This window comes from Laetiporus sulphureus (assembly GCF_001632365.1).
Source record: "Laetiporus sulphureus 93-53 unplaced genomic scaffold LAESUscaffold_8, whole genome shotgun sequence".
Lineage (NCBI taxonomy): Eukaryota > Fungi > Basidiomycota > Agaricomycetes > Polyporales > Laetiporaceae > Laetiporus > Laetiporus sulphureus.
The window spans coordinates 32,914-45,449 of NW_024468517.1; the positions used below are offsets into that span (position 1 = coordinate 32,914).

At 54.4% G+C, this 12,536-nt stretch overlaps 6 protein-coding genes across 6 annotated transcripts; 2 read left to right on the forward strand and 4 right to left on the reverse strand.

Moving 5' to 3' along the window:
• Positions 1-149: 149 nt before the first annotated feature.
• On the forward strand, positions 150-1,368 carry LAESUDRAFT_801703 (uncharacterized protein; the record flags this gene model as incomplete). Its single annotated transcript, XM_040914002.1, has 4 exons — positions 150-238; positions 297-689; positions 758-851; positions 900-1,368. The coding sequence occupies 4 exons, from the start codon at positions 150-152 to the stop codon at positions 1,335-1,337; spliced, it is 1,014 nt and encodes a 337-aa protein (XP_040766835.1). The 3' UTR covers positions 1,338-1,368.
• On the reverse strand, positions 1,319-3,316 carry LAESUDRAFT_722797 (alpha/beta-hydrolase). Its single transcript, XM_040908277.1, has 8 exons — positions 2,835-3,316; positions 2,627-2,784; positions 2,526-2,568; positions 2,445-2,473; positions 2,322-2,389; positions 2,000-2,256; positions 1,781-1,952; positions 1,319-1,717 (listed from the first exon to the last, which is right to left on the reverse strand). The coding sequence occupies exons 1-8, from the start codon at positions 3,187-3,189 to the stop codon at positions 1,483-1,485; spliced, it is 1,317 nt and encodes a 438-aa protein (XP_040766836.1). The 5' UTR covers positions 3,190-3,316; the 3' UTR covers positions 1,319-1,482.
• A 447-nt stretch (positions 3,317-3,763) lies between these two features.
• LAESUDRAFT_537861 (uncharacterized protein) lies at positions 3,764-7,213 on the reverse strand. Its single transcript, XM_040902858.1, has 5 exons — positions 5,988-7,213; positions 4,422-5,938; positions 4,291-4,357; positions 4,095-4,239; positions 3,764-4,041 (listed from the first exon to the last, which is right to left on the reverse strand). Exons 1-5 carry the CDS (start codon positions 7,112-7,114, stop codon positions 3,880-3,882), a joined length of 3,018 nt encoding a protein of 1,005 aa, XP_040766837.1. The 5' UTR covers positions 7,115-7,213; the 3' UTR covers positions 3,764-3,879.
• A 309-nt stretch (positions 7,214-7,522) lies between these two features.
• LAESUDRAFT_647151 (alpha/beta-hydrolase) lies at positions 7,523-9,188 on the reverse strand (the record flags this gene model as incomplete). The annotated part of the gene is made up of 11 exons (XM_040904038.1): positions 7,523-7,591; positions 7,653-7,811; positions 7,876-8,095; positions 8,146-8,187; positions 8,237-8,267; positions 8,320-8,437; positions 8,493-8,517; positions 8,568-8,658; positions 8,709-8,808; positions 8,873-8,983; positions 9,036-9,188. 11 exons carry the CDS (start codon positions 9,186-9,188, stop codon positions 7,523-7,525), a joined length of 1,119 nt encoding a protein of 372 aa, XP_040766838.1.
• On the reverse strand, positions 9,061-10,416 carry LAESUDRAFT_537947 (uncharacterized protein). The gene is made up of 10 exons (XM_040902859.1): positions 9,944-10,416; positions 9,833-9,885; positions 9,771-9,778; positions 9,676-9,687; positions 9,604-9,616; positions 9,515-9,554; positions 9,406-9,463; positions 9,333-9,356; positions 9,239-9,273; positions 9,061-9,175 (listed from the first exon to the last, which is right to left on the reverse strand). Exons 1-9 carry the CDS (start codon positions 10,175-10,177, stop codon positions 9,239-9,241), a joined length of 477 nt encoding a protein of 158 aa, XP_040766839.1. The 5' UTR covers positions 10,178-10,416; the 3' UTR covers positions 9,061-9,175.
• Positions 10,417-11,316: 900 nt separating this feature from the next.
• Positions 11,317-12,523, forward strand: LAESUDRAFT_756748 (uncharacterized protein; the record flags this gene model as incomplete). The annotated part of the gene is made up of 1 exon (XM_040912208.1): positions 11,317-12,523. A coding segment is annotated over one exon (1,207 nt), but the record flags the coding sequence as incomplete, so codon positions are not given.
• Between the last annotated feature and the right edge of the window lie 13 nt (positions 12,524-12,536).

Consider the following 12,536-nt stretch of genomic DNA (forward strand, 5'->3'; position numbering starts at 1 on the left):
AGTCGAACTAGCGCTTAACTTTTGTTTGACTGGCGCCCAGGTGCCAGCTCTGAGCTGGCTGATCACAAATTCATTGCACAGCGGCCCAGGTCAGATCGCAAGATTGCTTCCGTTTTCTCCTTCCTTCCTTCAACTTGTAAGAATCAATAATGCGACGACCTGTCTCGCTGGTATCATACAGCAGCTCGGACGAAAACGACTCCGAAAATTCTGCGTCCGTGGCACCTCGAAAGAAAAGGTCGGCACGAGTCGTTCGCCCTCCTGTTCCCCCAGTTGAAGCTGTCATGATACAGGAGACTTCCAGAGCTTCCTTCATCCCTCACTCCTCACATACCTTTGGACAGCCCGGCTCTTCATCAAGGTCGCATTCGTACCACACCTCATGTCGAAGGTCAATTTGCTGCCTACGTCTATGTTCCGCTGATCTTGGACGCGCGATCTCCTCTTCGCAAGGTTGTCAAGCAGTCTTATGCATATGCGAAGACGGTCATACCCTCACTGCATCCTATCGGAGAGCAAAACTTCGACAGCCCCGCCGAGAAGAGCAGCGAAGCGCGTGTGTCAAAACTTGAGCATGGCGATGGAGGCCTTGAGCTTCACATTTCACTAACTAGACCAACATATCTCCGCGCGCACCAACGAGAAGACTTGAAGCGTGCGGTCAAAGCAATAGCACAATGTAATCAGACGTGAGTACCACTAGTTTGATGAAGCGCGACTGCTGACTGAAAATAGTGGGGCTAATGGTATACTATAGATTCAACGCGTCATTTGCATCGTTCTCCGAACTCATAAACGACGAACGTACTCGCACATTCCTTACCGCTGAAATTGGCGCCGGACATCAAGAGGTATGGTGTCTTTAAGGGTATCTACAAAAGCTTATTGAGTGTATACAGCTTAAGGCACTTTCCGATGCATTAGTTCCAACGCTCCTCGCAATCAAACAACAAGAGTTCTATAGCAAGCCTCGATTCCACATCTCTATTGCCTGGGCTCTGTTGGATCACCCGCGCACAATTGAGAAAGACAGGAACTTCAGCTCAAGCACCCCAACCTCACCGCCAAGTTCTCGGCAGTTGTCTCCCGGCATCAGTAATCAGGTCTCCGAAGAAGAAGAAACATCCAATAGCAACAAGCCATCACAACCTTCGCCACCGCAGACGAGCTGCTCTCACCGATTCCCGACGATACCCTCTCTGCCTGCGTCGCTCCTGTCAGACCTGAACCGAATGTTCGGAAGCTCGCTATCATCGCGGCACATCGGCATGTTCGAAGTGAGAGAAATAGTCATTAGGATCGGGAAGGAGGTCAGTAGATGGCCACTCGCGGGTTAACTGTCTGATGCTGCAGCTGCTGCATGTACTTTGTGGCATCAATCATTGTTTCTTGGAAGTCATACGTGAGATAGTCCATAGAGCCAAGCAAGTAATATACACGCTGTGGTGATAGTTCAGAAGATACAAGATCACAGCCTGTCAGTTAACCAGCAGATGACATCCTACTGAACGCCCTGCTGATTATCGATTTGGTTGGACGGAGAGCCGGCGGTCCTTCATAACCATTCTTCCCTTCAACCACCGCATACGCCGGGCCGTCCTTGGCAAACATTCTGCGGATATCACCCGCAAGCTCGCCTGGCCTCTCGTGGGCAGCGAAATGGCCGCCGCTGTCGTGCTCGCACTGCATCACGACGTTGCCAATAAAGTGAGTCCATCTGCACAAGTAAGGATTATTAAGTTGAAACAGCGTGTCTGGCCGAGATGCCCGGGTAACTCACGCTTTCGGAACGACCAGTACCTCCTTCGGGAAGAATGACAGCCCGAGGGGAACAGAGCTCGCCAATGACCTCACGAAGGGAAGCTTGTCGACGGCCATCACCTCGTAATAAATTCGAACGGACGCGGCGGGGCCGGCACGGGAAAACCAGTAGACGGAGATCCAAGTCAGCACTGGAGGGTGTCAGCATGGCGATATCTATATAGCGCTACCAACGTACCTTCGTCATCCTCCCAAGGATATTCGTCCGCCCACTGAACGAGCTTCTCGTAGATCCACGCAAGGAGGCCAACCGGTGAGTCTGCCAGGCTGTACCCAATCGTCTGTGGTTGCGTGGATTGCTCCCTGAAGAATCCGCTGCCTTTGGACTCGAACCACTCGCTACGATCTAATCCGGTACGTTCGCGAAACGTGAAGGGCGTCATTAAAAAGGACAGATATCTTGCGGGGCTCATCCTGAAGCTCGGAGGCGGGGCTCTGCAAGATGCAAATTAGATCAGGTCAGCCGCGCCTCACAGAAAGACAGGAGATTATGGTCTGACGTAGGGAAATTTGTGTGCCATGCTTTGACATGTCTTTTGCCGTATACATGAGCCATGATTTTGGCAATCTGATATGCTTTTGATAAGACAACCATGCCGTCGTCGCTGAGCGAAGCAACATACATAGGAACCCCAATCACCCCCTTGGATCACTAAGGAGAACATCCATTAATGTCTCTATGGGAAGAGATGCGGTGGACAAACCATATTCATCGTAACCCAAGAGAACCATCAATCTGTGGGCGACCTGACGCAAAATTAGGCCGGATCAGGATGCGCACATTATCAAAGCCGCCCCGACAAACCTCGGCATATTGTCTACCAGCAAAACCCTTCTTCTTGGGTGCCTCCGAAAAGCCGAATCCGGGAAGACTGAGCGCAACAACGTGGAAGCTAGGGTGGTCAGGGGATGCGGCGGTCAATAGCGGCAGCATCTTCCCAACTTCGAGAAAATGCCCAGGCCCTGATTCGATTCGTCAGAGGAGGTCTGCAGTCGCAAATGCGACATCTCACATCCATGGATGAACAGCAAAGGAATTGCGTTCTCAGTGGAGCTCTTCTGATGGGCGTAATGGATATTGAGCGTCCCGAAGCCGTCGACTATGATGTTGCGTGTGAACTGCGGAATTTGATTGATCCCTTCCTCTGCCTTCCTCCAGTCATAGCCGTCCTTCCAACGTGCGACGAGGCGACGTATATCCTCGAGGGGGGCTCCATAGTCCCACCCCGCTCCGTCGAGTTCATCCGGAAGACGAACGAGGTCAAGCTTCTTGTGCAGGAGCTCCAGCTCAGAATCAGGCACGGCAATGGTGAATGGCTGAGGCTCGACAGACATGATGGTTGTTGGTTCAGGTAAAGGGATAGACATGACGGTTCGAGCAGAACATCAGCGAGGGGTTATATGGCCTCCTCTCTCTAACATCCCGCAACAGGTGATCAAGAACGACCTAGAACTGATCTCATAGCGGAACCAGAGTTCTGCCAGCGGCCTCTAGTGGTCATAGCCTAAAAGCAAGACTAGAATCAATACATTGTTCCCGATATGAACCAAGACGGCCTAGCCGGATGAGCTCAACTGCGTGATCAATTTGTGACGTTAGTGCTCGCTGTGTGGCCATGTGGACGTTGTGGCCTCCTATGATATTCCAGCGCTCAGAACAGATCTCATATGAGCTTTCGCACGATAACATATATCCCTCTATCACATCGTATCGTACAGCGTCAGTATCCGAGAGGAGAGCAAGCAGTCTCGGAAAGCGTAATAGACATTATATCGGTATCGACGGCTGGGAACGGACTTCGATCACATGGAGTAGGGGCCATTGACATTGAGCTACAGGTGAGAGCAACAGGGTGTAGGAACAACAAGAGAGCAAAAAAGTGAATGTGACATGGGCAAACCAAGATGAGAAAGGTCCGAGAACGTGCGTGCAGAGCATGATGCAGGATGAGTCATTTTTGTACACATGAAGAGCAGCGTAGGAGCGATGGTGGCTCAAGAGCTGGTATCGCCCGCGGTGGACACACCCTGACAAGCGCAGTCTGTATGAGTGATAGCCTAACAGGCGGGTGAGGACAAACACACCTTCGTCCGGCATGCTGGGCAGTTGTTCCGGCCAACCTGCAGCCACTTGTCGACACAGTCCTTGTGGAACGCGTGTTTGCATGACATCAAGCGAAGTTCTTCCTCCGCTTCGTAGCCATCTAGGCAAATCAGGCACTGGAAAAGAAGTGTGAGCAAGCGCGAAATCACGGCGGAAATAGTACACATACTCTCTCCACACAGTTGGAAGCTAATTTGCCATCTTGTTCGTACCGAGTCAGTTCAGAGGACTTTATGATTTGCAGGCCGGAATTGTCTATGTCCTCTTTGGTAGCGACAGGAGGTTTAACCTGACCAAGGAGCTCCGCAAGTTCCCTGAGCCACCAGTCAGATCATGACCTGAAAGTGCACAAGAAAGGGACATACCAAAGAGCTTCATAGGAATCGAGGCTGTCTGAGCCAGTGACCATATGGTGATTCGGAGGATAGTACCCTGCAAGAAAAGATCGTTGTCATAATTAGTCTCTGCAACCACAGCAAAGAAAGAATTTACGGACCTCCGATGACATAAATCAAGAACGTCCTAGCACCTGACGTGTCCGAGGAGCGTCTATGCGATCCGCCTCTCCGTCCAGGACGCAACGTTCTCAGTGCGTTCGCAGCACGCGATTGCCATGTCCGTCCACGAGGCTGCCCGGCACCACCAGTCTGCCCATCTGCACTGCCGGCAGCCATCTGTGCAAAGTCTTCAAAAGATTCACTGGGATCCATCGACGTCCCGCCATCATCCGCAGGCGGTGCGCTGTCGCGCCTACTGTGGTTGCGATCCTGCGTGCGCGCCATATCGACCGATTGCAGACCAACGACGATCACAGGCACCACGACGTTCGCGTGCGCGTTCGTGGTCGGCGTAGAGGGCACTGCACTTGACTCGGAACTTGCGGCCTGCAAGATGGGAGAGGTGGAGGAAGGAGGAGCGCTGCCTGCACCTGTGGGCGCAGAAGCATGGACAGCCTCGGTGTTAGAGTTGGATGAGGCTGTCGGGCTCGTGCTAGCCGCGTGGCCCAGAGTAGCAGCTGGTATCGGTTGGAAGCGGTAAAGCCGCCAGAGGTTGATGCCGGGTGGCCTGCGGTCGCCATTCGCGCCCTGGCGATGCTCGCCACCGAACGGGAATGCACCTGTGGGTATCGGTGTCGGAGTGCGCGGCAAGCGCCTCTCGTGATCATCCTCGTGCATGTTGTCTTCTTCATCTTCTTCGTCATCATTATCCGAGTCGTCCGAGATGGTCGCCAAAGGAGAAAGATCATTGTCGTCTGTATCGTTTTGCTCGTCAGATGAAAGCGTACCGCCGGCCTCAACAGGGGAGGTATCCTCGACCTGGATGGTGGGAATGGCACCAGCTTCCGATTGGTCCTCCTCATGAGCTGGCGCGGAAGCCGGCTGCGGCACGCTGTCGCGTTGACTCGTCGCGCCCGCACCGTCTTCGGACAGCGCGGCCCTCAGATCAGCTTGCAAGTTGATGAGGAAGCGTTCGAAACTGTCTTCGGGAGGGAGAGGCGCCTCGACAGCAGGGGTCACAGTCGCGTCACTGCTGCTGGCACTGTCAGAAGGTACGACAGTGGCGTCGTCGGATGCTGTTGAGGAGGCCGAGCCACCCTCGCCGTTGAGTCCTAGTCCGAGGTTGAGCGCACGTGCCATCTCGGCGAGCATCATTTCCCCCGGCCGCATGCGCCCCTCGCCCGAGCCGTTTCCGCCCTCACCTTGAGAAGAGTTGACGCCACCGAATGCCGGATTCCGCGAGTTTAGCCCAAGGCGTTCCCGCAGACTCTCCCACACATTTCGGATACGATCGCGCCCATCCCGTTGACCCTGGGTTGCGCCGGGGACAGTGTTGGTGTTCAGAGGATCGAGGCCAAGGCCGGCAAGCCCACCAAGACCACCGATGTTACCGAGGCCTGCCGTCGGGGTAGGCGACATTGGACGGGTAGTGCCTGGTCCGTTACCTGCTCCATTAGCCGACTGAAACGCAAGGCCAGGAGAGAAAAGGGACGCGGCGGTCGCAGCAGCAGCAACGCTACAGACGTACGTCAGTCAAGCCAAAAATTGCTGTCTCCCATACTCACCTGAGAAGCGTTCCTAGAACATCGATGCTACCAGGCGACAACGGTCGAGGGCGTCCGTCGTTCTCAGCCCGAGCCGCCTCGTGGTTCTCAGCAGACGATGGCTCTTCTGCGGAACCGGTTTCATGACTGGTGCTCGAGGAAGACAAGTCAGATGACACGACCGAGTTGCGGTTCGAGGTCGACTCGTGGTTTGGTCTAAGATCAGAAGAGGCGCGCGAGCGCGACATGAAGGAGGATAGGCGGCTTCGCGTCCCGTGGCGCTCGCCATCTGCAGGGGTAGAGGTTGACGCTGAGCGGCGGAGAGATGTGGGGATACTGATGGAGGGTGGACGAGGTGTTGATGAGCGAGAAGGACGGCGCGAAGAGGGAGATCCGCCACTGCTTGTAGGGGCAGGTGCATCGGTGGTATTAACGACGCCTTGGACGACGACGAGTGTGCCAGGTGGAGGGAACTGGCGAGGAGCTTCTGGTTGAGGCTCAGCCGTCGGGCCTGCTTCTGTCGCCGTCCCGCTCGCTTCTCCCTGACGATCGTTAGCGTTCTGAACATCGCCGTCGCTATACATAGTTTCCGGAAGGTCATGCACCGTGTCATGCATGTCGGCTTGTTCGCCACGCTCTTCATTTCCTGGTGGGCCTGTCCCACTAAGCCATGCGCCAACGCTCTGGCTCAATCGCTGCTCGTCATCTGACAGAACGTCCGCACTCGCTCCGACCGGTGAATCTTCCCAAGAGGCGGACGCAAGCAGCGGAGAGGACGAACGCGTGCCAGCGGGGGTGTCTCCGTGAATGTCCGTTGCTCCTGAACTCGACGAACTGGCTTGCCCAAGCTCGGCTACGGCGAGCTGCGACGATGCAGGGGCTTTAGACCATCGTTTTGAAGAGCGCCAGCGTTTCTTTGGGGGCTGTGTGCTTTCTGCATTCGAGGACGGGTCGCTGCGCAGCGATCCTGATGAGCTGGCGTGAGGAAGAAGGCCTAGAAAGCTTCTTCGCAAAGAGGACCGTCGTGATCGTTTGCTTGCGGCGGATGCAGTCCTCGGAGTGCTGGTGCCGCTACTGGACTCAGCATGCGTGCTATCTTGGTATTGGGGCGCCTGCGGAGTGCGGTTTCTCGAGGATGACTGGCCCATTGAGAGGGCAACAGACTAGATGAAGATATGATAAAGAAGTGTAGATGGATGCAACTGGTGCTCGTCGTCGTCGGCAATGAAGGAGGTGGTCGCGCCACCGTCGCCTGCCGGGGAGAGTCACGCGCGTGATGTACTCCGAATTGTCACAAACGTCTCGAATTTAATTCTGTCACACGCGTCTCGAATTTAATAGTCTGAACTATTATTACATCTCAAGCGCTGCACTTTCTCCAATACTTGCTCGTTCTGCATTTGTTGCTGCATTTCAAAGCTCGTCACCAGTGAGAGGTGCAGGAGGAGGGACCGTACGAAGACAACAATTCTCTCTAAAATATGTATGAATCCTGAAATGGATACTAGCCCAAAGCTGGGCAGCAACATATCTCCACATGTATCCGCCAAAACCACCTACATCTCCTCCTGTGCCAGCCACCGCTTGAGCATCTCCAAAGCTTGCTTCGGCTTGTCATACGGAACCTGTGCTCAACGAAATGCCCCGTTAATACTGGATAGGTCCACAGAAAACGTGAAGGCGCACCATATGCCCCGCTCCGTCCAGAGTGAGGAAGGTGAATGGCCCTGAGCTTCTCGTCAATCCAGCTACTGCTCCATCGATCTTCCATTCTCTCAAAGGCTGAGAGACAAATGCCTCCTGGCCTGTCCACTCCAGCGCTAACGCCATGCGATCGTTCCCAACCTACAGCGAGCAGAGAAAACCGCGTGAGCCTCCCAACAAGTGTTAGTATGCCATTTGAACACACCCAGTTACAGATCCAGTCGTTTGCACCGGCGTATACTAGCGCGCGGATCCCACGCTCGAGCAAAGCAGCGATATAGTACTGCGTCGGGAAGTACGCATCGTCGGTCATCGAGAACGCGACAGCGACGGTGTTACTGCAGCCGGAGAAGTTGCTCGTGAGTGAGGGATCGACATCGATGAGCGAGCGGATCTTGGGTTTATCAAGATACGCGGCAATTGTCCTGACGAAGGTAAGTGATCTGCTCGGTATTGAAGAGCGAGTATGTGTTACTTTGTCACTGGGTAGCATAATGTGTCTTCAATCGGACCTTCACTGCTCTCAAATCAGCAACGTCCACAGCGACAAAAAGAAGAGCACCCACCAGAGTTTGCTGATGTCGTACGGGTTGTAGCCTGCCGGCAACTATGAGACAGAGACATGCAGATAAATCGGAACACAGCTCACCTGTGGCGTAATACGGATCTGACAACTCCATCTCACAAAATAGGTCAGCCGCCTCGCAGCTTATTTTGTCAAACTGGTCATCGCAGGACTTCTTCAACCACTTCTCGCAACGCGGCAACTAGCAGAAACTGAGTGAGGAAAGATATAGACCAAATGCTACTTGTGAAGCTCACTGCTTGCTTCATCCGGATGCAGGAACTCTCACGAATGTCAGAGCATGGTATGAATAGACAGTATCTGGTACATACTTGATATCTTGTACAGGATGGCCCGAAATCGGCTTGCATTGCATATCATAATATGACGCCGTCATGGAGGGAAAGTCGGTGCAGCCGTTGCCTACATCAACAGGTCAGTTCTCAGGTAGAATATCTTTTCGTTGAACGCACCTATCATTATCGAGGTCAAATTGATCGGAGACATCCCAGCCTCTACCAGCTTGGAATTCTGGTCGTACACTTCGGACGCGAATACGGGTATGTAGCGACCCTAGGAACAATCGAGCATATGAGTATAGGTCGACATTGCACAGATGGATAGCAGAGATTATTACCCCGTAGGATTCACCGGCCATGTGGAACGGCCGACCCTTGAACTTGCTGAAATGCTCGAAAAAGATGGCGACGAAGGCCGCGATATCCTTGGCTGCTTCATTTGTCGTACTCTGTACCATATCAAAGGTGAATATCTCCTGTACAGAATCCATCAGAACTTACAACCGCTTCGCCATACTCCGCATAAGAGAATCCGACGCCGATGGGTTGGTCTATGAAGAAAATGTTGGCTTGCTCATTCCATGAGTAGGGATTAAAATCTGTATTGTCTGGACTTGTGACTCTGCATGGACCTGAAAGTGACCAGAAGATCATCAGATATCATACATGAGTCCGCGATGGCCCAGAAAGAGCACAGCGTGTACTCACAAACGATTGGCCCCAATGCGGCGCTGCAGGACTGTATGTGTATATTCAGAGTTACTGCGGCGCGGAGATGGCATTAGACTATTGACGTACCATTGGCAGGCATCTCCAACAAGCCTGTGTGGTCGTGTCAGAATGGGAGTCAGGCGGTGTAGAAAGCACTCACAGTAACCGATGTAGAATACACTCAATGCAAGTGTCCACTTGTTGTTATTCGTCATTCCCTATGAGGACGTAAGCGCATCACGACTATTTCGAAACGTTGGTGCACATACATAGTTCTCGTTGAAGGCGGGTACCGTGTGCACATTCCCGCTATGAACCGTGTGAGAACAGCGACGGCCTGCCACGGTTGTGAACTTACATGTTGGTTCGATCTGGGGATAATGGAGTGAGATCGAATCTCTCAGATTCAACATCATCCGTGAACACGTACCAAACTGATTAACTATTGAATCACGGAGGTATCGGAGTTGCCGCGGAACATGAGCCACTGAAACATATGAACATAGTGATGACGTGGATACGCACACAAGTAGCTATGACGATCGTGCGTAAGCCTCAGCGGATCCATGCGGATAAACTGTAATCACCTTCCGATAATCAACGACAAGACCCGTCGATCGATCTTGCGCCTCATAGCTCGCTGAAAACATACGTAGCACGATTGAATATTAGCACGATGATCGACGGGCGAGACGCACCTCTTCAGCCTCAGTAAACTCGACTGTCTCGGCATCTTTATGAACCGCCTCCGCAATACTCTTATCCAGCGGTGAGAAGAAGTGACGCCGGCGGGCCTTGTCTCCAAGACGCGACTGGAAGAGCGTGCCCTCGGTGTTTGGGTCCTCAACACGGCACTCTTCAACGTCCTTCTCCACTTCGGAGGACGAAGCCTTCAGCTCGGGACGCGGCGCAGACGACGAAGCTTCAATCATTCCAACTGAATCACCGCTACACAGACACGGAGGAGAGGGAGAGTGAAAGAGAACGCGAGGGAGACGGACGGCTCTTCCTGGCTATGCGCCTCTCGCACATCGCACATCGAACACTTTGTATGAAGCCCGGCCTTCACGGTTCGATCCGAGAAGTCCGGCGGACATAGATGGACAATGTGCAGGAGATAGCGCGGCGCACGGTGTCCTTAGCTGTGTACGAGAACGGCTTGGAAGGCTTCGACACCATAATCGTCTGCGAGCAGACATGAAGTTAACATTATTCCGAAGGAGGAAGCTGATTCCGCTCACCTCCTTGAGCAATCTCGAGTGCTGCGGCGCAACCTGGTTCATCTTCTCGATAGTCCGTCTATGTCGAAGACACGTCAGGGCAAATGTGAATGATGAAGTTGAAGTCCCAGATGTACTAAATCTTGTTCCTGAACTCGGCGAGCTTCTTCTCGTCTGACGGGTCAAACTGGTACTCCCGCTTGGGATCCACAAGAATACCGGCCTGGAACCGTCCGCGACCGAAGGCATGCACATAGGGGTCTTGGTTCATCATTGCCTCTGGGAACGATCAGCACACATACCAAGCGGGCCCGGATTTGTCTGGAGGAAAAATATTAGCGACTGCTCGGTTGGCTGGGTTTGGCTAAGGCGAAACTGACCTTCTCTCTGATCTGGTCAGGCTTCGTCGGGTGGCTGATCACGAGATCAGACGTCGCGTAAGAGGGTACGCCGTTGGCGTCAGCGTTCAGGCATCGCTGGTCTGTAATTCGGCCGTCCTGCGGGATCATGTGCGCCTTGGCTGCAGTCCGGCAACTTGAAGTACTCCCAGTCCATGCCGACTTCGGCGAGCAAGATGACCGTCAGCGGGCCGCCCTCGGTTCTACACAAGTTCCTTTATGTAGCGACTGAGTACTGATGTGCATGATGCCTGATAGTCGTGAAGACAACTCGGACGGACGCGTGCAAGAAATCTACCATATATATATATATATATGGAATCACGGCGTACCTGTCACCTATTCCTTGGAACCGGCGCTACTGCGCCAACTCTCTAATCGTGACAGGCTTTGTCACGATGTTTGAGGGCGTGTTTGCTTCCTGCCTTCGCGCCGCACTACACTTCCACCATCATGGATCTTGAACCGCAACCACCATCTCCTTCCGCTAGCGCCGGGGGCTCGTCCTCCTCGTCAACGGAACTCGTGCACACAGACTACACCCCCAAACTTACACTAGCTGTCCGACAGGCCTTACGGCAATGGCAGGTTCAGGGACCCTCTGAGCTGCTCACTGACATCGACTCTGTGATCGATGCCGCCTTTGCGATTCATCAGGCAGTGCTTCAAGTCGTCGGCCGTGCCGAGCTGTTGAACCGAAACAACACTGCCCTGGACGATCTCCATAAACAGCGTCTTAGAGCTGTCGTGGACAAGTACCGCCCCCCCTTCTTCGACTCACACCATCGACCAGCACCCACCCCTGTCCTATCCCCCCCTCCGACCACTGGACCCGACCTCACCGCGGCCCTCCAGGACCTTTGCTCCGCCCTCGACGCCAGGCTCGATGCCTTGGAGACTCGAATGGCGACTGCGGCCCCCCCGCCGCAGGCGAAGGCGCCCCCTCCTCCCAAACCTCAGGTACGTGGCACTCCCAAGAAGCGCTCGTACGCGGCGGCAGCTGCCCCTTCTCGTCCGGCTCCTCCCGTGACGACTCCGAACCCACCCGCTCCCCCGAAGGCTCACAGACCCAAGCACACCCCCGAGCCCTTGAGGTATGTGGTTCGCTTTGCTGGCTCCGCGCCGGCACACCTGCTTCAGACGCCCCCCGCCCAACTTGTCAGCGTGGTTAACGCAGCACTGGCTGCGATACCGACTGCTGGAGGAGTGGCTGCACTCGCGGCCTACCCGAGCTCCTCTGGCAACATCGTCCTGGCTTTTCCCGCTACCACCTCATACCGTCGCATTGACGAACACCTCCCGACCCTTCGTGCTGCCCTCAAGCTTGACCCGACACAACACGTCTCCAGGGATGTCAAGTGGTCTCGGATCCTCATAGGCAATGTCAGCACCAGGACAGCTCCAGGCGACGCTGTCCACTCGACGTCGACTCTGTCGACCGAGCTCGTGAAGAACCCCACGCTTGCACGCCTCCGCATCACCCAACCTCCGCGCTGGGCACGTCGACCTGAGCAAATCGACGGTGCTCGCTCATCCGTGGTCCTCGGATTCGAAGACCCGGATGGCTCCGTCCTCACCGCCCTCCTTCAGACCCCCCTCTTCGCTTTCGGTACTCCCGTCACCACGTCGCGCTGGCGTGATAAGCCACGCCTCCGGCAGTGTACGAGGTGCTG

Coding starts and splice junctions, on each gene's coding strand:
- LAESUDRAFT_722797 (XM_040908277.1), bottom strand. CDS start 3,189: ATGTCTATCCCTTTACCTGAACCAACAACCATCATGTCTGTCGAGCCT. Junction 2,569..2,626: donor CTGGTAGACAATATGCCGAG/GTTTGTCGGGGC, acceptor ATTTTGCGTCAG/GTCGCCCACAGATTGATGGT. Junction 2,257..2,321: donor TGGCACACAAATTTCCCTAC/GTCAGACCATAA, acceptor TGCATCTTGCAG/AGCCCCGCCTCCGAGCTTCA.
- LAESUDRAFT_537861 (XM_040902858.1), bottom strand. CDS start 7,114: ATGGGCCAGTCATCCTCGAGAAACCGCACTCCGCAGGCGCCCCAATAC. Junction 4,358..4,421: donor CTTGATTTATGTCATCGGAG/GTCCGTAAATTC, acceptor CTTTTCTTGCAG/GGTACTATCCTCCGAATCAC. Junction 4,042..4,094: donor CTTCCAACTGTGTGGAGAGA/GTATGTGTACTA, acceptor CTTCTTTTCCAG/TGCCTGATTTGCCTAGATGG.
- LAESUDRAFT_537947 (XM_040902859.1), bottom strand. CDS start 10,177: ATGATTGAAGCTTCGTCGTCTGCGCCGCGTCCCGAGCTGAAGGCTTCG. Junction 9,886..9,943: donor AGTTTACTGAGGCTGAAGAG/GTGCGTCTCGCC, acceptor GTATGTTTTCAG/CGAGCTATGAGGCGCAAGAT. Junction 9,464..9,514: donor CCGCCTTCAACGAGAACTAT/GTATGTGCACCA, acceptor ACGTCCTCATAG/GGAATGACGAATAACAACAA.